This window comes from Brassica rapa, chromosome A06 (genome assembly GCF_000309985.2).
Source record: "Brassica rapa cultivar Chiifu-401-42 chromosome A06, CAAS_Brap_v3.01, whole genome shotgun sequence".
In the NCBI taxonomy this organism is placed as follows: domain Eukaryota; kingdom Viridiplantae; phylum Streptophyta; class Magnoliopsida; order Brassicales; family Brassicaceae; genus Brassica; species Brassica rapa.
Window position 1 is genome coordinate 24,267,512 of NC_024800.2, and position 26,778 is coordinate 24,294,289.

The window sequence follows — 26,778 nt, forward strand, 5'->3', positions numbered from 1 at the left end:
AGTAGTGGCGTTTGTACAAATAAAATAATAAAATTTACATTTACTGTATATTTGTATAAATAGAAGGAAAACATGGATGAATCGAAATCGAGATTGTGCTGAAGTAAACCATTTTACTTCAAATCTATTTTTAACTATTTACTTTTATTAAGGAGAGAAACTTTGCTGATTAATTCAAATTAGTGATCATTAAGATTCCAAAGATTCCGATTTAGAAAAGTCAAAGATTCAAAGAACAAGTCTAGGTCCTCATGGCTCATGTTGCATCCGATTCACCATCCACTCATCTTTCATATCTTCCTCCACTGTCTCTCTAGAAACAACTCATTTAATTTAGAAAACTCCTTTTTCAATTTAGAAATATTAAAGTTTATCACAATGTATCAATTAAATATTATCCGATGACTCATTCATAGTCAGGACCTTGCTGTCTGTGTCGTCCGTAATTATTATTTCAATACAAAACAAATATATGTTCACTCAGAAAATTACGGCGCAATCATCTAATTTTGTGGACCAAAATAAATAGCGTAGCTTCGAGATTTCAAAGTTGTGTTCAAATTTAATTTTGATTTCCGTTCCTCGTATACTCTTTTATGTATAGAAAATAATAATATCCACTACTAGTAGTTGATAACTACATTACATATATTAAAATTATGATGTCAAAAGTTCAATCAAAGAGTAAGCAAAAACATAGTTCCTGTTTGTTTCACTGTTTGGGAAAGCATCAGTAACGCAGAAGACATAATTAAAAATTAATTATATATGGTAGTTTTTCTAGATTCTCCACTATACCTCATTGTGATTGAAAAACAACTATATATATATATATATATGTATTTAAAATTAAGAAATCATTAAATCGTACCATAATGCAGAAAACTTTATAAGTTCCTATTCTTTTGTCAAGATGAGTAGATGACACATCATGTACCACATAACATAACCATAATGGTGCGATACCATACCAAAACTTAATTTAGAAACTAATTAAAATTTTGGTAGTTTAAGATTCCTCCTAATGGTTGTCAAAAAAAAAAAAAGATTCCTCCTAATACATGGTAGAATATATTTTTGAGTTAAAATGAAAGTAAAATCTTCAAATTAGTCATAAGGAAATTCTAAAAAACATCGACTTTCTTTATAAAGATCCCATTGTAATTTTAGATGATTAATTTTATCCCAATCCAATTAAGAATTGTACACATCGGCCTCTATATATATCAAACACCTAAAACGTGTATGGTTTTATGTTCTTCTATAAATATATGTTTGCAGTAACAAAATAAAACACACATTAAAGCGTTGAGAGAACAAAAAAGAAGAGAGGAGAAAAGAGCGATAAATCCGAAAAGCCTAAGAAACATCAAAAGAGAATAAAAACAATTTCTTTTTTTGTTTCAAAAGGAAAATCTTTGAATTTTATGGCAACCCGTCTCCTCCGAACTAACTTTATCCGGCGTCCTTACCGTTTCTCCGCTTTAAAACCGGTGGGTCCACCCACCGTAACGGCTTCAACAGCCGCCGTCCCGGATATTCTCTCCCTCGGACAACAAGAACCAGAGCCACCTCTCCACCACCCAAAACCCAATGAAGCTCACCATGACATCGATCTCTCCGACCAAGCCCGTCTCTTCTCCTCTATGCCCACATCCGCTCTCCTCCGCTCCACCGCCGTGCTGCATGCGGCCGCGATAGGTCCCATGGTGGATGTTGGATCGTGGATCATGAGCTCTAAACTCATGGACACCGCCTTGACACGTGGTATGGTCCTTGGCCTTGTGAAAAGTACGTTTTATGACCACTTCTGCGCCGGTGAAGACGCCGCCGCGGCTGCGGAACGCGTGAGGAGCGTTTACGAAGCTTCGGGTCTTAAAGGTATGCTTGTGTACGGCGTGGAACATGCCGATGACGCTGCCACTTGTGATGAGAACATGCAACACTTCCTTCGAACCATCGAAGCAGCAAAATCCTTACCTACATCTCACGTAAGCAAATCTTTAACTCCAGTTACCTCATGTGTCTTACTTCTCTGTTCCTATTCAGATTCCTCTGTTTTCCCCTTTTCAAAATTATTTTACATTATTAAAATCGTATAACATACAAAAAGAAAAATCGATAAAGACCATATATTTAAAATTAATTATTTCATAACTATTTTTATTAAACAATGAGGGGTGATCATCAGAGTAGGGCAACTTGGTTAGACAACCAAATCTCCGTACCCTGGCAAAATGCACTTGCACAGATTATTATGAACGTGCACATTAATATCTATTCATATAAGAAAATAGTGAATATGTTGATTATACTACTCTTACGCGTTATTGAACTTTTGATAAGTAGCAAGTACACAGCCAACTTGCTTTTTCTCTTATGAAAATGACTTGTTATCTAATTATTTATTTTAAAAATAGTTCTGATTAAATGAAAAAATAAATAAAAACAATACGTCACTATCCGACTAGATTTATGACGAGGTCCTAGTTGGAACTCTGAGCTTGTAGGTGGACTAGATCTTTCCGACACTTTATGAATATTCTCCTTGAACCAAAACTTCGGTTTGATCCGGTTTATTTATTACCTTTGGTTTGATAGTAACCCGTTATTTTTCTCTTTTGTCCTAACAGTTTAGCTCAGTGGTCGTGAAGATAACCGCGATATGTCCCATCAGTCTTCTAAAACGAGTGAGCGATTTGCTTCGATGGGAATACAAAAGTCAAAATTTCAAACTCTCGTGGAAGCTCAAATCTTTCCCGGTTTTCTCCGATTCAAGTCCTCTCTACCACACTAACTCAGAACCGGAACCGTTGACCGCCGAAGAAGAACGGGAGCTCGAAGCAGCTCACGTAAGGATCCAAGAAATTTGTCGGAAATGCCAAGAGTCCAATGTACCTTTGTTGGTCGATGCTGAAGACACAATCCTCCAACCGGCGATCGATTACATGGCTTATTCATCAGCTATCATATTCAACACGGACAAAGACAGACCCATCGTTTACAACACCATTCAAGCCTACTTGAGAGATGCTGGTGAGAGGTTGCACTTGGCCGTTCAAGAAGCCGAGAAAGAAGGTGTTCCTATGGGCTTTAAATTGGTGAGAGGCGCTTATATGTCTAGCGAAGCTAGACTAGCAGATTCCTTGGGACACAAGTCACCAATCCATGATACAATTCAGAATACGCACGCTTGCTACAATGACTGCATGACCTTCTTGATGGAGAAAGCCTCCAATGGATCAGGATTTGGTGTTGTTCTTGCAACACATAACGCTGATTCGGGTAAGACATTGAATCACAATTTAAACGCTATTATCGTTGTTTTTCTAGTGAAATATATAGATTTACTAATTGGAGAAATGTTCTAAATTTTAGGGGGACTTGCATCAAAAAAAGCTAGTGAGCTCAACATCGATAAAAAGAACGGGAAGATTGAGTTTGCGCAGCTATACGGTATGTCAGATGCATTGTCCTTCGGTTTAAAGAGAGCCGGTTTCAATGTAAGCAAATACATGCCATATGGACCGGTTGAAACCGCTATACCGTATCTTCTCCGACGTGCTTATGAGAACCGGGGAATGATGGCCACGGGTGCCAATGATCGTCAACTCATGAGGATGGAACTTAAGAGGAGACTAATCGCTGGAATTGCGTGAAGAGAAGAGTATAAGTCCTTATGTGTGGAGCCACTGAATGGAATTGGGAAATGTAGATCAATAAATTTGTTCTATATATATTAGGGCTGTTCAATATGGTAAAACCGAACCGTACCGAACCGAACCGAACCGAAATAGACAATATGGTTTGGTTTTGGTATATACCATATAAACTGAATGGATATAATTTTATAAAAACCGTAGGATTTGGATATGGTTTGGTATATAACCGATTAAACCGAATAAACCGAACAAAACCGATTAAAAGTAGAAACATGTAAATATGTATCTATTTTAAAACAATACATGAAAATCTATTTGTTACATAAGTTAAATTTGTATTAATAACTATTACCATAATTTTATAGTAATAAAAAACCTTAATTTGTAAAACACTTGAACTATAACTAAATAACAATACATCGCAATTCATACATCTTATTTTCTAAGTCTTTTTTGATATTTTTGATTTATTTTAGTATGCACTTAATTAATATGAAGATTATAAATTTGATGGACAATAATTAATGGGAAATTTTCAATTGAAAAAACATGACTTTAATGAACACTAAATATGGAAGAGTGAAAAAACTTTTCTTTTATGTTTTTGTTTTGTTTCATATTTTTATTTTTAAAATTTCAAGCTTTAATTTTAGTTATAGAATTGATTATTTTATTTGATGGTAGAAGCATTTTTACTTTTTTGTTCATCTATTTGAACATGTAATATATTTTTAATAAATGACTGTGTTGACAATATGACTCTAAAATTCATATAATATGATCTCAAACAAAATAATTATGTTTTTTGGTATAAAACCGAATAAACCGAATACCGACGGTATATAAACCGAACCGAACCGAAGTAAATATGGATTTAGAATGGTAGTTATATTTTACTAACCGAAATACTGAAAACCGAAAAAAACCGAACCAAAACCGAACCGATATCCGGATTGAACACCCCTAATATATATATATGTAGATTATAAGAAAAAACTATTTTTAAAAATGGAGTAGGGATGAACATTTCATGTGGCTTTGTCGTAACGGACTATATATAAATTTTTTTGGGTCACAAAACTATGTATTTAATTATTTCAATTATTATTCACCAATGTATATTCACCCTTCCTTATCAATAATAATGGAATTACCTTTTTTATTTACTCTTGATTCGGTCATTTCTTAATATATTAGTACTATAATGTATTGATTTTTTAGCTTAGTATCTAACCAAGTTCTACAAATGTCTTATACAAGAATTTTTCATGCTTCTTTCTCATGTTTTATTATTTTATTTATATTTTTAATGATGAGAACGCCATTTATCATTCACAGTAGGAGCTGCTCTAAAGATGGTTAAGCTAATAATAAGAGGCCACAACTTGTAGGGGAGAAGATGTTATTAATTTTAAGGAATGGTACTAAGTAGCCCTCGACATTCGATTTGGTTATTTCTGCTTTTGATTCAGTTTGGATAATAAAATTGAAAATTGACTAATATTCAAAGTAACTTTGGATCCCGTTCAGTTCCGGTTTGGTTTCAATTTTTTCCGGTTAACTAGGGTTAAAAAAAACAGATTTCGGATTAAATATTAGATTTTTAGGTTTTCGGATAAAAGGTTAGACAATTCAGATAATTTTAAATACTTTAGATAAAAATTATTCTGGTGATTCATTTTTTTCGGGTATTCCAGTTTATCAATAATATTTTACATTTATTTTATTATTGTAAAACTAATTAAAATTAATATTTGTTAGTGTATAAACTATATTATGAAAATTTGAGTACCTATTCGGTTTTCAGTTTTGTTCTGATTTAGGGTTTGATTAACTGAAACGCAACGGTTGCGGTTATCGCAAGTTTGGAGATGTGGATGATTGTAGTTTCTGTTGTTAATAAGAGATTTGTACGATGAATATAACTGTTAGAAATGGGTGCGTTTGCATGATCTTTATGACTAGTCGATTATGAGATATTGCAACAGTTTAATAATAAATTACCAATATTAATACATTATAAAATATCAAAAACATAATATTATGATAAATTATAATTAATAGCAATATTGCTTTTTTATAGTTTAATGAAAGTTATAATTTTAATAAGATTTTTTTGGAAGATTTATATTAGAACTTTTAAAAGAATGATTTATTTTGTTTATGTATGTACATATTTTAATATATGTATATATATATATATATGTTTACAAATTTTAGTGAATAATTTTTGTTTAAAGTTTTAATACAATAAATTATGATACTGTTAATGAATTAAAATTAAAATATAAAGTGTGTATATATTTTTATTTATATTAAATATATATATATATATATATATATATATATATATATAATATTTTAATTTTTAAATTTAAATTAAAAAAATTAAAATATTTTTAGAAAATATTTTAGATTTATTTATCCACATGCGACCTCCCGCAACTGCAAACGTTAGCGGGAACCATCTTTTGATTTAAGAGGTTTGGAATAGTTTTGAGCGATCTAATGCGTTTTTTGTGACTGTTGCAAAATGCCAATAACTGTTATTTGCTGATACCGATCGAAAAACTTTGCGTTTGCAGGTGCTAGCGGAAAAATAAGTAGAACCCCGAGTTACGACTTTTTGGTTCCAGAGATATCCTGATACGGCCCATAATCTTGGTCGACAAGATGGTTGATGGAAAATTGGAAATAGATATAATTGATTGGTCGATGTGGCCGATATCCAACTTCATAACCTAAAACAGAGAGATTAATATATCATGTTTGTTGCTCTTGGAATTCATGTCGCCACTTTAGCTGTTTCTAAAATTCATCAGTTCTATTTAGGTTACATTTAAAACATTCCAAGTCGCTGTTACTCGCATGTTGGTATTAGTGGATAGTTTCAGGTTTAGGCAAACTCGAACTAACTAATAAAATAACCCATGGTTAGATCTTTTCAATGGGTGAAGTAAAGCTTATGATTGAGGTGATGATTGTTTTTTTGTTTTCAGTTTTTGGATTTTGGTTTTTGGTTTTCAGTTTTTGGTTTTTGGATTTTAGATTTTGGTTTTTGGTTTTTGATTTTGCAGCAGATTTTAGTTTTTTGAAAAACATGATTGGTAATTTTAGATTTTGGTTTTTAGTTTTTGGTTTTTGGTTTTTGTTTACAAAATAATGAAATGAAAATATTATCAATAGTAAAGTATTTATTCTGGAAATAATACATATAATATCATTACCAAAACACATATAAGCTTATTTAAAAAAACAGCAAAAACAAATATAATTTTATGTTTAAACATAAAATTTAAAATTTAATTCTGTGTTTAAACATAAGTTATATATACTTTGCTTTATAATTTTACTATATTTATTGATTATTTATGTTTGAAATTGCAATAAAAATTAGAACAAATATTTTATTACTATGAAAACTACAAATAATACAAAATATTACTTAAAATACATTTATTTATTGAATAAATTTATTTTAAAAGATAAAATATTACAAACTAAATAGATGAACCACAATTCATAAATATATATATATATATATATATATATGAAAATACATAATTACAGTTCAAAAATGTCAATACATAATTAAAAGTAAACAATAGCTATATTTTAAAAATATTCTATAATTCAAATATTAATTACAAAATATTAATAGTTAGATAATTTAAACATATTAAATAAAATTTAAATGTATTTTTTTAAGTTTGGGAAACCATATAAAATTATATATCTATTTTAAATTCTTAAATTTAAATTTTATGATCTTTTAGTTTTTTCAAAATTTAATTAATGATTTTTTGGTCTGATATTTTTTTTTTTAAAATAGAAGTTTATTTCTTTAAACAATAAAAAAATACTAAAAATATATATATATCATGGATTTTAATAAATAGTACCAATAGTAAGCAAATGAATCTTAATAAACTTTATTTGTTCATAGTGATTATCATTTTTTATTGTTTTGTTACATTAAAGCATAAACATAATTAAAAAAAAATTTAAAAAATTTTAAACTAACGTAAGATGAAAAAAATATGAAAAGATGGCTTTTGGTTTTTATGTTAAGAAATCAGTTATTTGCAAAAACTAGTTTCCCTATATTTTAGTGAATCTATTATTTTAAAATCTTGATTAGATGCAAAATGGTTTTTGGAAAAACAAAAACCAAAAACTAATCCAAAAACCACAAACAATCAACCTCTCAGAGTATATGTTTCTTGGGTGGATGTAAGTACTCCTGGAATCTTGGTATCTTTTGTAAAGTTCGGTCACAACAAATTATGTTGCAAGTGGTTCCAGTTGTTGTTGCTGATGTTGCAACACTGAAGTTGCACCTAAAAAAGTGTTGCTGGTGTGGTGTTGCTAAAGCTGATGTAATGGATATCGTCACTAACAAGCATTGTTTGGTCTATACTAATGTTTTCTATTGATGTTGTTGGGACGCTTTCATTCACCATAGTCATCACAACACTTCTGCTTATCTAATTGACGTGGCTCTAATTTCAACAAATACAACATGCGCTGAGGTGAAAAAACAACTTCTAAAAGTCATCAATTTGGGGGTTTTATTCAAAAGAAAAAAAAAACAATAGCACATAATTAAATATTGAAAACTATATGCATAACAGCATAATTAAAGTGCACAGAAGAAAAGAATGGCGACAACGTGAGAGCCACAGAAGTGCAAAAGTATTAATTTCCATTTTGGACCGTCCATTTATTGCGTTTTCAAACCGCGGCGTCAATGTGAAAGTTATAAGATGCATCGTTTATATTTTCTTATGATCTTGTATAACAACATCCCACATCAAAGTTTCAAGCATGTCTTTATCATTACTAATGTTATTTACTATGTAATTCTTTACCTGATACCAATAAACCATGATATGTAACCTAGTAGCTTCTAACGTTGCTAGCCAGTATCGTTTATTGTTGAGCAGTGTTTCTGATGAACTGTACGAGGAATCAAGGACTAAAATATTCATAAAAGAAAATTGGCACGTATAAATTATTTGCATTTTCCAATATATATAGATATACTTTCAAGATTAAACTCAATACATAAAAGCATTAGACAAACTTAAATTATGGAGTACTAATTAAAATCCACCAAATAGTCGACTCTTACAAAACAGCCGATTATTACTACAAAAGTTGAGATTTACTTTTTGTTTGGCAAAAGAGAAAATATGTTAATGGTTAGGTTGAAAGACGACAGTAACATTGCCACATTTACAAGGATAAATGGAAGACAGTGTAGGAATCACCGGAACGGCCAAACAAGTAGGTTGATCGTCTCCGGCCAAAATCACGACGATCTTAGGTAAGTATTCTCCCATAACTGTCTTAGCTTCGTTGTCTCCGGCGTCTTCTTCTTCCTCGACAGGATAGGTATTGTTAGAAGAAGAAGAATGAGACTTTTTGTGTATGCAGACCAATGAGAATAACGCTAGAGCTATAAGCAAAAGAACTAAAGACAAACCACCAAAGAGATATGGTACTGGTGACTTCCAAATTTCTGCTTTTGGTGTCGCCCTCATTTCTTTTACTACCCTTTGATTTTCCCTTGTGCTGTAGTGTATTTATGAAAGTTGTAGTTTAGCGTAGTGAAGAATTTATAGAGGAACATTTGTACGAAATTCCTTATTATTTTATGTATTTGCTTACGGGGATGCATTTGATCACACTACGAAATTGTTTTTTATTTTTATTTTAAAGTTCAAAATGGAGGAAGAAGATTCCTTGTGCCTTCAGATATTCCTTTCTCCTTTGTTAACTATCACTGTAGTTTTTACTGTTCAAATGTCATCTCGATGTCGTCATCCCATTAACTATACTCGCTAATAAACCTAATCACAACATTTAACCAAAAGAAACGTAATAGGTGAAGTGAAACACACATTCTATATTTCTGTTATTATAAGAACTAGAGATTTTTTCCGCGCTTCGCGCGGATTGTGTCTTATAAATTTATTTTATTTATAATATTATTTGTCGGTTTTTTTCTTTTACATTAATTAACTTCTTGTTTTTCCAATATTAGTTTTTCTTAATTTAAATTTATATGTTTATAATTTTTTTATTTTTTTTGTTGTAATTATATTTTTTATTGATGGTTTTTTGTATGTGACATAAACTTTTTGAAATTTTAAAATAATGTTATATATAGTACAATTAACAGATTAAAGAAGAGAAACATATTCAGGCACATTTTACACTAGTTTTATATGCATAATTTTAAACATTAAATATGTATATATTATAAGTTTGAAACATGTAAATGTTTTCTAAAGCTAAATACTTGTTCTGAGTTTACATAACTTATCGAAAGTTTTATCTCTTTTTAAATTCAAATCACAGAAAAAAAAAATATCAAAAAGTCAGTATAAATGGGTTTTTTGGGCTTTTAAATCAACACTGAAAAATTGATAACAACAGTTTTATAAACAACTGGATAAAATTTGACTGAGTCAAAGATTTTGACACAATATGTTTTTTCTTCTTCAAATTGCGAAGAGTCTATAGGCACAAGAAAAAAAATCATAATTTCTGTTTTCACTTATACAACATTTATTCTCCTTTACACACGGAGTTTATTACACTGCTATAAGCAATGGAAAACTCTATTCATATAAGATTCACATCTATGCATTTTGACAAAGAAGAATTTTAGCCATCTTTAGTTTCGGAATGGACCAACTTCAGTCATATACACTATATTTCTCCATGATTCAAATCTTACAATTTTAATATATGTGCAGATTTCCATGTGAAAAAGCACGCACGCCATTTATCATTCAACCTATTACTTTTTCCAAAGTAAACACTATAATCCTCGTTTGGTTAGCTCCACAAACTAATCTCTTTGGATCAGTTTACTAAAAAATATGGATACTAATGTCATAAAAGAATATAAACACTATCAACAACAAATATTGGCACAAGACTATTTGGTTCAATGAACATATTCCACGTAATGCGTTTATATCATGGCTGGCTTTGCGGAGAAGACTGCCAACCAAGGATCGCTTGAAGCGTTGGGGGTTAAATGTCTCAGGAACGTGTGTCCTTTGTAATATGGAAATAGAGACTCACCATCATCTCTTCTTTGAGTGCTCTTTCTCTCGCTTGATATTTGGAGCCTTTTGCTGCTGAAGTTTGGATTTCTCCTCCGGCTGATCTACATTATGTTGCAGCCTGGATCAATCAACCTCGCGTCAACGCAAATGCGCATGCTACTCCAGTCATCAAGCTCTACTTTCAGTCAGCCATCTACCTGCTGTGGAAAAAGCGTAATGCTCGTGTGTTCACAGCTGTTTCTTCACCTTCATCAGTCATCCTTGCCTCTCTCGACCGTATGATACGTGACCGTCTCCTCTCTTACCCGGCAAGTTCTTCTTTCTGCTCTTCTCTACTTCTTTTTAATATTTCTTGTATAAGACCTCTTTAAGGCTTTTTTTACCTTGAGTTATTGGTGGTTGTTTTTGTTTCCTTGCTGTAATAAGTTGTTTAAAAACAACAGTGTAACCTTTCAGAAAATGATAATCTTAACATCTTACCAAAAAAAAAAACAATAAATATTGACTTATTTATGTGAATATATATTTTATTTTAAATCATTTTAGTGGACGAAAAAAACACCATAATTTGTACAACAAATTTTCTTAGATTCACCTCATCATACTCACCATTTTACCATTTTAATTACATAATTTTACATGAGATTTTTTACTCTCCCCGGTTATTTTCTCTTTATTTATAACTACCATATAAAGTTATAAACTATATATATTATAAATTAATATTTTATTTACCCTTGAAGTCTAACGATTAAAAATAGAACATAATTCAATATAGATATATGATTGTGTTAATAAATTAGCAGTTACGAATTTGAAATTTCTAGAAATATTAAAAGTCATATGTTAGTTAATTATCTTTTAAATGACATTTATTTCTAATTCTTTATTGATGAGAATATTTTAGCTGAGGTGGATAGTCCCAAAAGCCTTGAATTTAATCTCTTTTATATAGTAGGATAAATATAAAGTAATGACGACTACAATTTCACGTTGTTGTCAACCACCAATTGAAGGTGATAATTTAGAAGTGCATGTCACTTTTTCTACTATTTAGCCCAATTAAAATAGCTCCGCCACATGTATCTGATTGCAAGTAGGATTAATCAGTGCGAGAGTGTCTGCAAACACTCACAAAAGACATCTTTGCATCATCACGTATGAAGGAATCACCAGACACAAATTAATCGTGCTGACTAGGTCAGTCCCACATAAAAATCGAAAATTCCATTTTGCTATTGTGGTGGAAAAAATAAAATTTGTGATTTTTGCAGAAAAATTCGATTTTGTGATTTTGTCAAAAAGCTTGATTTGGAAATTTTAGCGAAATTTTTTTGTCAAGATAGATTAACCTTTGGAAATGTAAAACACATATAAGTTTGCAGAAAAGTTTATTTGCAGAATTCAGAATATTATAAATGCTAAAATATAAAAGCACTTGTTTTATTTACAGTAAATAGAACAATTTAATTATGAGATATAAATTTAAGAATGAAATATTTTCTTATAATTTTACCAAACTTGGATAAATTTTCTTTATAAACATTTAATTTTTTACAAAATACTAGAAAATAATAAATAAATTAGTTGCCTTTTTATTAACTTGTTGAAAGTGTAAGTTTATTGTTAATTCCATCTTGGATTAAAATTATTTTTTTATATCTTTTAGTTATGGTAATAATTATATACTTAATCTTTTAATTATGGTAATAACTATATATACTTAATATTTTATATTTAAATTTTGTGTAATAAATATGTTAAGCCATATCATAATTATGTATGATCCATGTCATCATTTAAGTGAATCATGTCATTATTTTTTTGATAGAATGATTGTGGTGATGACATATAAGCAAATTACTTGTTAAATAATTTCTAGGGGATATAAAACAACAATATCTTATTTTTTCCCGCAATTTTGAGGGTGATCAATTTTTAGTGGATTTATTACAATTTTTTTAAGGCGACTTAATTGCAATTTTTGTTAGTCATCTAATCTATTAAAAGAGGAGTACAAAATTAGATTATCCCTTAGTTTTCCACTATATTTACAATGGTATGCCACTGAAGTTATTAATTAACCTATCTTTTAGGATAATAGGATTTTTGTCTTTTCTCTTCAATTAATGTATTTCCAAAATTAAATTCTAACTAAAAAATCATGGCAACAATAATTAATAAACCTAACTTTTAATATTTTTTGTTTTTTCCTTTTTTTATTATACATATGTGTGTTTGAAAACAATTAATTCCATATATACATTTTGTAATTACATACATTATATGGTAATTATTTTACTAATTCCACATATACATAATAAATAGTATACAACAATTTTATTATACATAATCATAAAATTTTGATCCATAAAACCAGTTTATACAACAATTTTATTATATATAATCATAAAATTTTGATCCATAAAAAATAAAAATACATTTGTATGACTTTATAGGTCATATTCTAAATAAATGGATGATATAACTAAGGGTTTACATGATAAAATAAAACTACTCAATATAAACTATAAAATTATTGTGTTTAGAAATTTCATATTAAAAAATAAATTTTAAAATATATATTATCACTTATACAAATAAATATTTACTTATAAAAAAAATAACACCTGCGCGGGTGCGCGGGTCAAGCTCTAGTATATTTTTAAAACTGAGAGTTTATCCAATTTGGGTGATTAGCAACAAACTTGATACTATATGTTATGGAAGTAAATTAGTTAGTTACATGTTTCATGTTCGAAGAATGTGCTTAATTTAACATCTTGTATTATTATTGCTATTATTATATTTAATTCATGCTTGTCTTAAAAAGAACCGTTTACTCCAGTGTCCTCTTTTAATAGAAGAGATGGTTTTGTGTGCGTTCTTTTTTGCTTATCCACTCGCTTACTACTTTACTTGCTTTCCTCCTGTTACTATTTCTTATTCGCACCTACTGTACTTTTTGTCTCTAATTTTTTTACTAGTTTAATCCAATTACTGATGTAAAAGAATCCAATTACTGATGGGCTAGCTTATAGTTCCTGGGCCTTATTGGTGTCAGTTACGGTTACTTGAGACGTACGATCTCAACTTCTTCCGGTTATAGAACTTTAGATGGCCCAATATTCAAGTCATGTTGCCCAAAGATCTAGTTTTAGATTACCTACTACTATAACCCGCACACCCGTGCGGATAACATTTCATTTATAAATATAAAATTTTATATTATTTTAAATATAATAATTTATGATAATATATTGCTGTCATTTTAAAAATAACTAAATAGATGATATATAGTTCTAAATATTAAAATTTAACATATGTTAACAATTTTATTTTTTGTGAAAATTATTACATAACTTATGAATATTAATCATTTTAAAAGGTGAATGATATTTTAGTCACTTTAAACAGTGAATGATATTTTATTTATTTATATTAATGAAAGTATTTTTTCAAAATATAATGGTTTACCAATTCAACATAATTTTAATATGTTTGCAAAAAAACACAATTTTAATATGTAATTCATTAATTACTTCTATTTTAATATAATGTAGAATATACTTACAAAATTTATAAAATTAGCAAAAAAATTCATTATTTTGTTTATAATAAAAATTTAATTAAAATTAATTTATAATAATATTATACTATTAATTGCGAAAATAATCAGTGCATTAATAAAAAGAATATTTAAATTTTTAAAAAGATTTTGTTAGATTTTTTCTCAACAGATTTTGTTATTCCTAAACTAAAATTTAAATTTATAGTTAAAATGAATTTGTTATTAATATCCTTATAATTATTTAGAAATGTTATACATTAAATAAACTAATGTAAACAATAAAAAAATATTTGAATATATGGACCTAAACTTCAAGTATGACTATTTTGTAGTAGATAAAAATGGTACTTCTCTTTTAACAGAGAAGATAACAATATTTGAAAATAAGCGGTTACCGTTTTTTCTTATTAATTCGTTGTAAAGATTACTGTATATCTAGCTTTCCTTTAGCTTCAGATGTAACCCCTCCATCAGTTGAAAAATCAACTACATCTTCATTTAAACCATTTAAAAGAACCAATGTCTCAAGATGAGCTAAGATCTTTTCCTTAGAGAGAGAGAGAATGTAATAATATTTTACATTTTAAGGTTTCGACTTCAGCTCATCTAGTAGTCATGTTGAGAGTACCTATTTCTCTCTCTCTTAGGCATTCTAAAAACTAAAAGAACCTTCTGCGATAGTTTTGGAGACCGCCCGTCCTGTACACTCGGCATTCGCCATGAAACATTCATTTTAAACCAACGGAAGAAAGTTGCTTAAATACATTTCATAAACACAAAGAAACAATTTTAGGATAGAATCATATGCGGTTCTTAAAACCACATGCTTTAAAAAATTATGTATGATGAGCATTACTTATATTAATTGAGATGTACAACTATAAATCTAACTTTGATTTTTTCTTAAGAAAAAAAAACAGCTAAGGGAAAATACAATTCATTACCGGATCTAAACTTATGAAATATTGACCTTGACCCCTAAATTTTTTGAAGGTTATAGATAGATATAGGTTCCAAAAACTATGATTTTATTTGTATAAAAATTCTTAAGAAATGTTTGTAGTCCCTGAAATTTTAGATCGGGTCATGATGAAATCTAATTAAAAAAAAAAATTTTAAAACAATTTTCCTTAAATATTATAAATTAAAAGTATGTGTGTTTTAATATCAGAACATATTCTTTCTTTTTTTAAGCAACAAATCAGAACAGATATTCAAATGACATATTTTCAACTTTTCTAACGGGGTTTTGAAAAGAAAAAAAAACTAACATTTTTTTTAGTCTTTTCTCTATGTATCCCTTCTTCCACTATACAATTCAGAGCATATATGATACAAAATAATGTAATATTAATTGAAAATTTGTCTATAATTTGTTACAATACGTATTTGATGAGGAAAAGAAGAGGATAATGAAAAGGCGGCATGATCCTAACATGTTCTCTAACATGGCTTGATTTGAATCAAACATCCAATCTCCACAAAGATGCATGCGTGTTTGGTTTCGTTCCAGAGAATACTTAGTGTAAAGATACATTCCCCTCATGCCACAATGTGAACTTAAACCACTTCGCTCTTTCTAACAGAAACCCATTAATTATATTAATTAGCATTTATTTATTCAACATGCTCATATTATTAGGAGAAGACTAAGACTACACATAAATCATAACTTGTAAAAAGACAAACCCTTTTTGATAAAAAAACAGCTATTCTTCTTCGAATCCTGTCGGATTAAACTTTATACGTTAGACATAAGCTGTCCTTACCACATTAAACTAATGAAAAAACATGGGTCTTCTTCCACGCACATGCAATTATATATATTTATATATATGGTAACTACAAGCAAAACACCTACGACTAAACAGAACAAACAGTTTTATCTCTCTCTTTCTCTCCTCTCTCCTCTCATTCAAAACTAGGGTTCTTGAGTTGTCCATGGAGAGAGAAGAATGCAGCAGCAGCGAATCCGGTTGGACCACGTATATTTCTTCGCCAATGGAGGAAGACGAGGAAGAGGTAATTGATGAGGTCTATTATGAAGGGCATAGCATCGAAAAAGATGGAAGAAAATATGTCAACGAGTACGAAAGCAACAAAGACAGCGACGATTCAATGGCTTCCGATGCTTCTTCCGGGCCAAGTTATCACCAAACGAGCAACAGAGGGAGACGGAGAGAAGGTCTCGTTTTAAGAAACGGGAAAAGTGAAAGTAATAGTAAGAGTAATAGTGTTTATGATTATAAACATGATGATAAGAATAGTGGCAATCATAAATCTAGGACAAAAGAGAAGAAAAAGGGTGAAAACAAGAGTAGATCTTCTAAAAAGAAGTAAGTTCTTTTTTTTCTTTTTTTTTTTCTTTTCTTGAAGTTGTTTGTATGTAGATTGGGATTGGATTATCGATTTCCTTATTTTGTGTTGGGGGTTTTTGATACCTCACGCAAAGGGTGTTTGATTATTTCTATTTTTCAGTTGATATTTGTATTCTCTTATACCAGTCTTGTCTCTTGATTATTATTATTATTATTATTATTTTACTTCTAATACTAATGCAACATGAAGATTATTATTTCTCTCATGATAAATCTTTAATACATGCATGTTTAGGTGGTTGTTGGTAAACTAAAACTAAAATTTATATTATAACTAGATTATATCTACGGTTTAGTTTGATCAGACTAAAGCTTAAATTTACATTTACACATGCATGTTTAGGTAACGTCGAACGGCTGTTTCGAACGCCATATGTTTTTTCATGGCGATGATATTTAAGGAAAAAGAAGGATAAGATGAATATTTAAATGTATGGTTAGTCTTTGAAAATTTCGGTTATAAATAAGTACTATTGAGAAATGCTGTCATGAACGAAAGTGGTGCATTATGAAAATAGGTATAGAAAGGCATGTGTGATGAAACGTGTCCATCGAGACAACTTCTCCATTATTGATCACATTGTGGCTTTCTATGTGTGTTTGATCAAATTGTCTTAAATATATATGATGAAAATATTTTGTTCGTTTGTTTGTGTTGGCTGTAAAGAGAGTAATGGATCCACCGCAGACACATGACAGCAACATGGGAACTATTCCACAGAAAAATAATTAGTTTTGTTTGAATGTTCACAGTTTTTTGGGCTACGCATATAAACTAGAGAATGTGTAAATTACTCCACCCCAAATTGAGGAACTGAACTATGCTAAGTCACAAATTACACCATGTACGGTAGATATTATGACAAAAGGTAGAATTTAAAGTAAGACAAATCCAAAGCGTAATATTTGAGAAAAAATGTGGATGAAAGTTGTTGGTAAAACATTAACCGGAGTCTCTGGTGGTTGGGAATCCATTTGATCCCACAAGTGCACAACAACCTAGATAGACAACAACTAGTGCAAAACCATTTTCCGAGGAAGTTCCTATGGGCCTACTTCTTTAAGAAAGAAGTTAAAACAAAACCAAAGGTCCAAAACCGAAATACAAACCAAAGTTTTGAAATATTAGCCCATGGGCCTCCAATATAAATAATTGTTTTTCGACGTTATTATCCTCAATTTACTTTAAGGTGAGTTAGCTAAAAAACAAAAGGATTCTTCTACCTATAATTTAATTTACTATTCCAAAGTACTCATTAACATTCACATGTTATGACGGAAAAACAAAAGATAAACTTTATTGTATAATTTTATAAAAAGAATCTAAAGAAAGAAAAACCAATTGTCGTACGAAACGAAATAGAAAGAAAGGAATGGTCTCAGATACACTCGTACTTTGGACACACACATTTATAGAAAGATAGAGACAAAGATTGAGAGTCGTTCAAAAAAAAAAGAGACAAAGATTGAGATGATTCTTGAAAGTTGAAGCAAAACGTAAAGTGAAAGATAAAACAATCAAAAGCGAGAAAAGAAACTCCACTGTTGTTGGAAGATGAAAAGGAACGAAAAAAGATTCTTAAATGTTTTAGGACCAGAGTCCTGTTATATAGTGAGACTAAGGATTTAGTTTCACACTTCCTGTCCTGAGGACAATGACTTGCAGAACGATTAGTGATATATTTTCCCCTTTTTTTTCTTGTAGCTAGCCACCAGCAAAATCGATCAAATGTTTTTGTTTCGTAATGACTGGATCAACGACAGGTTTCTGTAACAAAATTAACTAACTACGAGTAAAAAGAATTAAAACGGACATGATTTAATTGCTGGTTGATGTCGTCACTAAATATTAGATGAACATGATATTTTAAGCTTTATGTGTCTTTTCTTTATTTCTTTTTCCAACTTTGTTGGGCGATTTCGTGTAGAAAAAAGTTGCCCTTCTCTATGGGTTAGCTCCGTACTCTAGAGTTGTTTATATGAGTGGATTCGAGTAGACTACGATGTGGAAGGCTGAGGTTTTGCTTGGTTTAAATACTTCGGTATTACTAAAGATTGGTTTTGATCAAGAGATTATATGAACATAAGATATATACGCATGAATGAAAATAAAGAAAAAGAAGTTAAAGGTGACTACATCTTTTTTATTGTCTCTTTGAGTATTCCACTGACATTGTATTCTGCGTGAAGATTGACGAAAAAAGTTGAATGAGTGATTGATTTTTTCTATATGAAAATTATATATTAAAGGACAGGTTTTATGCGATTATAAGTTTCTTGGCTAGTAAGGTTATGGCAAGGAATCTCATGACACGAAAAAATAGAAAGAAAACAAAAATAAAAGTTTGCTTGTTTTGTTGACCACATTTCGTAAGAGGATTTCGTACGTATAAGATTGTTTCTTTGTCTATCTGTCTGTGTCAAAAAAAGATAGCATGATAGGTTTGGGTTTACTTTGTAGTTTGTACCATATGAAAATGGTTTTTGGTTCTTGGCTAATCTTGTAAATCCGTTTTATAGCCGTTTCTTGTAGATTTTGATGTATAAAAGTAACAGGTTTATATGTTACAAAAAAAAGTAACAGGTTTATATCAAAAGTGTGCATTTGATGAAATGTACGTGCACAGTATTTTCATAAAATTAAGGTAAAGGTCTCACTGATTCCAACAAGATGTAATTTCCAATTTGGATATGGTATCTCTGTACAAATATGAAGTACCAATAGACAATGTTAACAATAGCATCACTTAAATGTCTAAACAAATAAACTGTTAATTTCTTATAAAAAAAAATAAACTGTTAAGTTAGATTATCAGCACCCGGAGGCAAGAGAATACAATTTTTAGTGAAAGAAATCTTTTCATAAAACTTTAAATATCTTTAAGTCAATGCACCACCTTATATGTTCTTTGTGGCCGGCCTAAGACTGACTGTTACAGATAAGCTTGTTCGTGGTCGTTGCCTAATATAATCAAATTTAGAAAGTTTCACAAAAGAAATCATCATGATCCACAAACCATCCTCTGTTATTTTTTTTGGTTTCTCCAAAAGATTATCATGTACTTGATGTCAGATTAAATATAATATATGGTAATATATAAGTGTGTGTATGTGTTGGTTAGTAGTTGGAAATTTGGAAATCGTTGTAATAAAAAACAAAACCCACACCACCTTACAGTGTCCCCATCACCAATATGACCCATGATTTGACCAACACCACTTATATTTGTTCTTCATTAACGCTAATCTTTGGACTAATTAACCTTCTCTCATCCCCGGCATGAGGACTAAGACCCGGAACTTTTGGTAAACAAAAAAGATCTCCGGATATACACACATAATATTAATACATATATGAACCGTGGTACATGGGGTAAAAATGCACTATTCAATGGGGATTATATCGTCTCTGAAGCAAGAGAAAGGGCTTTGAATTTGCATATCACTGATGACTTGCTTAAGCTCAGATGTTTCCTCTTTAAGCTGAGCATTCTCTTGAAGAACTTTCTCGTGCGATTCAGAGAGATTGTTAAGCTTATCAAGCAACTGATGATTCTCGATCCTCAACCACATCACCTGAGACCAAAGCTCGTCAAGGTGTCGCTGCTTCCTCATACGCGATCTCCTTGCGGATTCTCTGTTTGATATCATCCTTCTTTGCTTCCGCTCGTTGATTATGTTCTTGTCCGTCTGCTGCTCTTCGGCTTCGTCTGATGTCGAGTTGTTGCTGCTTAGGCTCATGGATTGTGGATTGTTTGTAGCATTTTGAAATCCGTAGAAGGAGTTAGGGTTTTGACCGTTGATTGGAAATGGCGATGATATCTGGAAATGGGAAGGATATGGAGATGGGATCGAGGAGTTTAGGTAGTTCTGGAGGCTGAAAACATCGGTTTGCGGCTGCATTTTGGAGTTAACTTGGGCAAAAAGTTACGGTTTTTTTTCTTCTTGAGCAGAAAGGTAGGTGAAACAGAAAAAAGATAGTGGAATTTTGATGGAGTTTTTGGTGTGTGAAGAGAGGAGATGGTTTTATAGAGTAAATGAGAGCAAAGGTTTGGGTGTGGAGCCCATTTTCTGCAATTGGGTGAAGCAATAACAAAGTTTCTAACATAAAAGTTTAGTAAATATGCACCTAGATCATGTCACATTAATCTATATATGTATATTACATATACTCATTTCTTATATCCATAATTGTATTGATTAAGGTAAAACATATCAAGCACTGATAGCGTTCCAACCAATTGCTTAAAATTATGACAAACTGGGGTTGCAATTTGTTGAATAATGGATTATTATCTGATTTCTAAAAAGTTAATATTGTGATAATATGGTGTCTAGAAAGTTATTATTGACCAAATCTGTTTTCTCTTTTTTCAGTCAAGAAAAATCTCCACACCGTCGCCACACGGGAGAGACATGGGCGTAAAAAAAGGCATAAAGCTTTTGATACATTTTTCTTTTCAGTTTTCCCAAATTAAATTATGAACATTAATCCCTTTGATTCAATGGTATAAGATGCATTTCTAACAGATTGCAGAACTAACAATAGTGATACTGTGATAAGTAGTTATTGAGTGTGCCAACATTGAGTGTGCCAACTGCCAAGACAAACAAAGTAATTCTTTTTGAAAAAATGATAAAAACATATATAGGACATACTATTTATGGTAATATTTAAATCTCATTCATTATCCCATTACGCAACCAAACTCAAGGAGAAAAATTCACCGGAAAACATATTTATATTTTTACCTCCAACCATATGGGCTAAACAGTACATGTTAGCTAGCATCTAAAAGACGTGGAATGAAAGTTAACTTAAAACACAGTAAACTTGTCTAGGAGATTAGAAAACGTGCCGTTTAAATGGCTATTTAACCATGGTATACATTGATGGCCTGGGTGTGTGTTAGATATGTATTATCTTATAATATACATATCTTTTGCTTAGAAATGAGGGGAAATGAGTTTATAGATTGTATCTCCGACCACTTTGTTACCCACATTGGATAAAGCAAAGGTATCCGAGGCATCTCAGCCGCAATCTTTGGCCTATCATGGAGATGTTTATGTTTGTAGGACTTTGTATCATCAATTATCACTCCTTAAATTTTATATCTACACAGATATATAGAAGGTGTATGGGGGAGTATTGGATAATCATAATTTATATGAATTATTTTTTTCTTATTACATCAGCGAGAGGAAGATATTTGCATTATCTTTTGTTTAACATCATGTATTAAACATATAAAAATATACGAAATATCAGAGCGTTAAGGGGTGCTGACGTGCGGAGTCATTCTTCTTTCAGAGCCGATTGTGCTTTCCTTCGATTAAGAAACCTGTATTTTCTACGCATTGAAAATAGTAATTAATTATTATTGTTTAAAATGTTATTTTATTTTTTACACAAATTAAAAAATTAAGGTAAAGCAAAAAAAAAAAATTTAAATAATAGTTAGAATGCTTTTATGGACAGTACAACTATATTTAACTAATAGAATTTGAGATAAATAAAATTGTTTATCAAAAATAATGTATTTTATAATTAATATTAAATTTAAAATAGTTATAAACTAGATTAGAATTGTAAAATGATAATTTCTATATAAAAATGTTAAGATAGAAAATTTTATAGAAGAAAATAAATAATATTTTACTGTGTCACAAAGAACTTTTAATAGTAAAATGATAACGCAATAATATTGATATTTTTTTGGGTTAAAAAGAGAAGAAAGCTATTTTCTTTCTTCTTGTTTTATGAAATATATGATACTATCTTATATATTAAAACAGAAGTCATGACTTCTTTTCATGTGTGATTTTTTTTAGTTTGGACAATTCCTAAAAAATATCAGATTTAACATAAGTTCATTATTATATCTTTTAATATCTTTATCATTTTATTTGAAATACAAATGAATATATTTAAAATGTTCTAACAAAATCTTTTTAAAATCTTTTTAGAATCTTTTTAAATTTACTTTCAAAAATTAGTTAGTTTTAATTTAAATTATCATAAAATATAATTAGAAATTAAAATTAAATATAGTTTTGGTTTATAAACGAAAATTTAAATAAAATGAAATTAATTAATTTCACAAATACATTTACTAATAGTTTTTAAAGATTTTGTTAGAAATAAATATTTATTTTAATTTTAATTTTTTTCAAATTTGTTTTCTAATAAAATAAAAATCATGATTTTCTGATGAGTGATATTTTTATTTGGACCATCATTTAAATTTTATATTAAATGTATATCACTAATGCTAATATACATAATATTTTTAACCACTTTAATCATAATATCTTTTAATTTTTTAATTTGTTTTTTTTAATTCTAACAAATCTCTTGAAAAAGATTATAATAAGATCATAATTGTCTTAAATTGAATATAAATATTTTCAACTAATTTTGTAATTAGTAATGAAATGTTACTAAAAGAATAAAATTATATCCTATTTTATCAATTTTATAATAATATCTATCATTTTAAAATAAAAATGTTATATTGAACAAAATATGATAAAATTATTTTAAATTGATAAATTAACATATTTTATTTTTATAAATATAAAATATTTATGCTAAAAATATAATATGTTGGTAGAACGGGTTAATATTAGTAAACTATATAATACATGTATATAAATTTAATTTATCTTAAACTTTTTAATATACCGTAATTTATTATATAAAAGTAATAAACATTAAAAATTACTAAAAAAAATCTAGCGATTTGAATTACGGATCATGATTATAATAAATTAAATACAAAATTGTTTTCATATATGTTGTTTCATGCATTAAAAATTTTAGTTTACTAATCAAACGCAAATTTAATAAGGCAAATATATAATAAGCAACATATATATGTGATGATTTTAATTTACAGCATGAAAACTATAAAATTATTATATTTGGTATAATTATACAAACATTTAAATATAGGAGAACATTAAAAATATATAATAATTATGTTAAACAAATATCTATATATATAAATGTGAAAATATATACCCGCACGGTTGTGCGGATGGAAATCTAGTGTTTTTATTAAAAAATTTGGACAGTTATAATTACTTTACATTAGTCTAGTTATTAATTACTTTACACATGCTTCTACTTATAAGTATTTAAACAATTGGACTAAAGAGTGGCGAAAAAGTTGATTAAGACTTTACAGTAATAAATCATTTCAGTCTTAATTAAATTACGTGTTGTACTGTCTACCATGGTGGATAAAGATAAATGCTGATGTACATGAACTTTGAAAACGCAATATACGCACCGTATGAAAGATAATATCAAATTTTAAATCATTATATTACGAACAATCCAAATCTTGTTCAGTTCAAAGGAAAAAAAAAAAGCAATCCAAATCTTACATACGGAATGTATTCTCTTGATGAAATTTAATTTCAGAGGAGCCTTCAGGTCTCTTAGAGAATGATTAATGAAAATTTTTAGGCTGGATTTTTAGCGAAATATAAGAATGCATCTCTTAACTTTTAACTAAAAAAGCTAAGAACCAGTTCTTAATATTTAAGAACCGGTTCTTAGTTTTTTTAGTTAAAAGTTAAGAGACGGATTTTTATATTCCGATAAAAATTTCACCCTAAAAACTTTCCAATAATCATGATGTTGTCTCTCTAGGTTGAGTGGACTAAATGGTCAAAAATATCATAAAACAAGGAGAGACTCTTATTTCATTTCTTTAAAAGTTTTTTTAAAAGGTCTTCATTTTTTTAAAATTACTTTTTTTTGTTATTTACACAATTATTGAAAATTATATATATATATATATAGATGAATATGATATAATGATTTTTTAATTTATTAAAGGTGTATTTAAGAGTGTTTACACAAAAATGCACAAGTGTGTAGGGAACCATGAACAGTTAAATACCTAGTAATGGGGATTTTTGTCTTAATGTACTTTTTCTTCGATCTCTCTATGCACATGCATGTGCATAACACAAGCTTTGACCCTACTTTATTTATTGTTTGTTTTTAATAAATTTACAATATTTTCATCTCAATAATTTAATAACAGATAAAGATTAAGATCCATCAGGGAATCAATAACTCACCTTTGTGTAGGTAGTCGAGTTGCAAATATGAGCGAAATCTTAAGTAATGATAGTTTTCTTCCAGTTACATGTTCGTATGAAAACATAAAGCCCGTTATTTCCTCTTCATTTGGTGTTTAGGTTAGTTTTCTATACGGTTTTAGATATGATTCAGATTTGTTAAACCTAATTGGACATCTGTAATCTGTATTAACATAGTGGTAAATGTATTGTTATCAAGTTGTTTATATTACCATATGTAGCTAGCTGGATGCGTATCTTCCGGTTTACTCTTGAGATCGTTCCTCTCCAAAACTCAGGCTCGTGAAATCACAGTCGCCTCATATGGTGTATTCATCTCACCGACAGTGAGACTACATCCGAGCTTGTTATCTGCCTGTTAGTAGAATTTTTCTACCTGATATTGGATTTTCATGTATGATAAATATTGCCTCTTTGTTATTGCCTCTTTCTTTTCTGAGGAAGGAATTTGAAATGAAAAGGAACGATTAAACTGAAACTATCAAATAAATATTTACATGAAATACTCCAATAATACCCTTGGATGTGTAAACAGTTTTTTGCAGTGCACCATATCTCCCAAACGCAAAAGGTAAGGGCAACTTGGGAACATTAACTTGGCGACAAAGAACACACTCCTAAAATAACGGCTCTGGTTTTTGCACGGAAAGAGTACTTCGATTTAACTTGTCTTCCAATAACAAATGTAGCACTAAGAAACCAACCAAAGGAATCTTTAATACATAACATTTTAGCTTTTCTAAATATTTTAAAGAAATTATTGTAACTATGATGTAAAAGTAAGAAATGATATTGACACTGAAGATAACTATCTTGTTAATAAAATATATTTATTCTGAACATTTTGAGATCCACGAGACGTTTTTTATCTTTCTAAAATCCACTAGACGGTTAAATTTGTGGAGGAATGTTCGTAAGAAAGCAATAGGTATCGCTTGCTCGTGTTGGACCAGTGCTGTGATCTTTTTGAAAAAATAAACTTTTTATGAGGATTGTTAGTAATATGTATTTTGAGAATCAGTTGGCAAAGATCAATATATAACCTAAAGTCAAGAGTTTAATTTTTAATTTCTACAGATGTTCCGTCGGTGAATTCTGATGAATCGTTGTTTTTAGTCCTAATTTTTAACAGACTTATTGTTGGTAGTTATTGATATTTTTCTTGTTGGGTTCCTATAATTTTCAACAAGAAAATTGATAAATTGCTGAGAGTTTTTATTTTTTTCATTAAATATATAGTAGCACTGAAATTTCCATCCCAAAATATAGTAATGAATTATTGACCATGTTGTAATATCAACTAGAGATTGACCCGCACACCCGTGCGGGTGTTAATTTTTACTTTCTTATAAATCGATATTTTATTTTTATTTTTATGTTTAGTATTATATATTTTATGTGTCATAATATAATTAATTGCATAAGTACTTTTAGATTTCTATACATCATAATCGAACCTGAATCAAATAGAGTAATATGATTACTTTTGGTTATTTGGTTATTTTTAGTTTAATTTGAATTCAACATACCCGAATTGAATCGGTTAATATTCTTACTGTTCATACAAATATCCGTACAGGCGTCAAATACATTAGTTTTTGGATATTTGTAGGTTTGTATATATTAAGACTGAATTCATCTAGACCCGATTCGAAACACACATGAAAATTTATAATACCGAAATGAAGTCTAGTTTCAAAACTCAAAAAGCATAATAACCCAAAGAAATAACTCGTAGCTGAATAGTTATCCGAATGTCCATGTCTAACCGATACATAAGAAAATAAAAAAAATATTTGTTAACCATTTTGAATTCTTATCACAAATAGAGTGGTTTCATTCAAATATGTCGAATTATTATAGTTAATATGTAAATAATCCTGGCAAAATATTATAGTAAATATAATTAATGAGATAGTTAAAAAGTGAGAAAATGAATATAAAAGATAAAATAAAAAAAT

The 26,778-nt window shown here is 29.4% G+C and overlaps 4 protein-coding genes across 5 annotated transcripts; 2 read left to right on the forward strand and 2 right to left on the reverse strand.

Moving 5' to 3' along the window:
* The first annotated feature begins 1,286 nt into the window (after positions 1-1,286).
* On the forward strand, positions 1,287-4,828 carry LOC103875050 (proline dehydrogenase 1, mitochondrial). 2 transcript variants are annotated; one of them, XR_004448675.1, is made up of 4 exons: positions 1,287-1,991; positions 2,634-3,285; positions 3,379-3,734; positions 4,631-4,828. XR_004448675.1 is itself a non-coding variant. In XM_009153497.3 (3 exons), the coding sequence occupies exons 1-3, from the start codon at positions 1,428-1,430 to the stop codon at positions 3,657-3,659; spliced, it is 1,497 nt and encodes a 498-aa protein (XP_009151745.1). In that variant the 5' UTR covers positions 1,287-1,427; the 3' UTR covers positions 3,660-3,755. The 2 variants fall into 2 exon arrangements, 1 of the variants encoding a protein (XP_009151745.1); XM_009153497.3 differs by lacking the exon at positions 4,631-4,828 and having other exon boundaries at positions 3,379-3,755.
* A 2,610-nt stretch (positions 4,829-7,438) lies between these two features.
* LOC103875051 (protein GLUTAMINE DUMPER 6) lies at positions 7,439-9,789 on the reverse strand. The gene has a single exon (XM_033273867.1). It carries the CDS (start codon positions 9,206-9,208, stop codon positions 8,861-8,863), a length of 348 nt encoding a protein of 115 aa, XP_033129758.1. The 5' UTR covers positions 9,209-9,789; the 3' UTR covers positions 7,439-8,860.
* A 4,597-nt stretch (positions 9,790-14,386) lies between these two features.
* LOC103875053 lies at positions 14,387-19,363 on the forward strand. Its single transcript, XM_033273860.1, has one exon. It carries the CDS (start codon positions 16,260-16,262, stop codon positions 16,656-16,658), a length of 399 nt encoding a protein of 132 aa, XP_033129751.1. The 5' UTR covers positions 14,387-16,259; the 3' UTR covers positions 16,659-19,363.
* Positions 19,364-19,818: 455 nt separating this feature from the next.
* LOC103875052 (basic leucine zipper 43) lies at positions 19,819-26,778 on the reverse strand. Its single transcript, XM_033273843.1, has 2 exons — positions 25,030-26,778; positions 19,819-22,050 (listed from the first exon to the last, which is right to left on the reverse strand). The coding sequence occupies exon 2, from the start codon at positions 20,597-20,599 to the stop codon at positions 20,081-20,083; it is 519 nt and encodes a 172-aa protein (XP_033129734.1). The 5' UTR covers positions 20,600-22,050; positions 25,030-26,778; the 3' UTR covers positions 19,819-20,080.

Bases quoted from the DNA above. Each gene is read 5' to 3' on its own strand.
- LOC103875053 (XM_033273860.1), top strand. From the start codon at position 16,260: ATGGAGAGAGAAGAATGCAGCAGCAGCGAATCCGGTTGGACCACGTAT.
- LOC103875052 (XM_033273843.1), bottom strand. From the start codon at position 20,599: ATGCAGCCGCAAACCGATGTTTTCAGCCTCCAGAACTACCTAAACTCC.
- LOC103875050 (XM_009153497.3), top strand. From the start codon at position 1,428: ATGGCAACCCGTCTCCTCCGAACTAACTTTATCCGGCGTCCTTACCGT. The intron at 1,992-2,633 runs GTAAGCAAATCT...TTGTCCTAACAG, and splicing joins AATCCTTACCTACATCTCAC to TTTAGCTCAGTGGTCGTGAA. The intron at 3,286-3,378 runs GTAAGACATTGA...TCTAAATTTTAG, and splicing joins AACACATAACGCTGATTCGG to GGGGACTTGCATCAAAAAAA.
- LOC103875051 (XM_033273867.1), bottom strand. From the start codon at position 9,208: ATGAGGGCGACACCAAAAGCAGAAATTTGGAAGTCACCAGTACCATAT.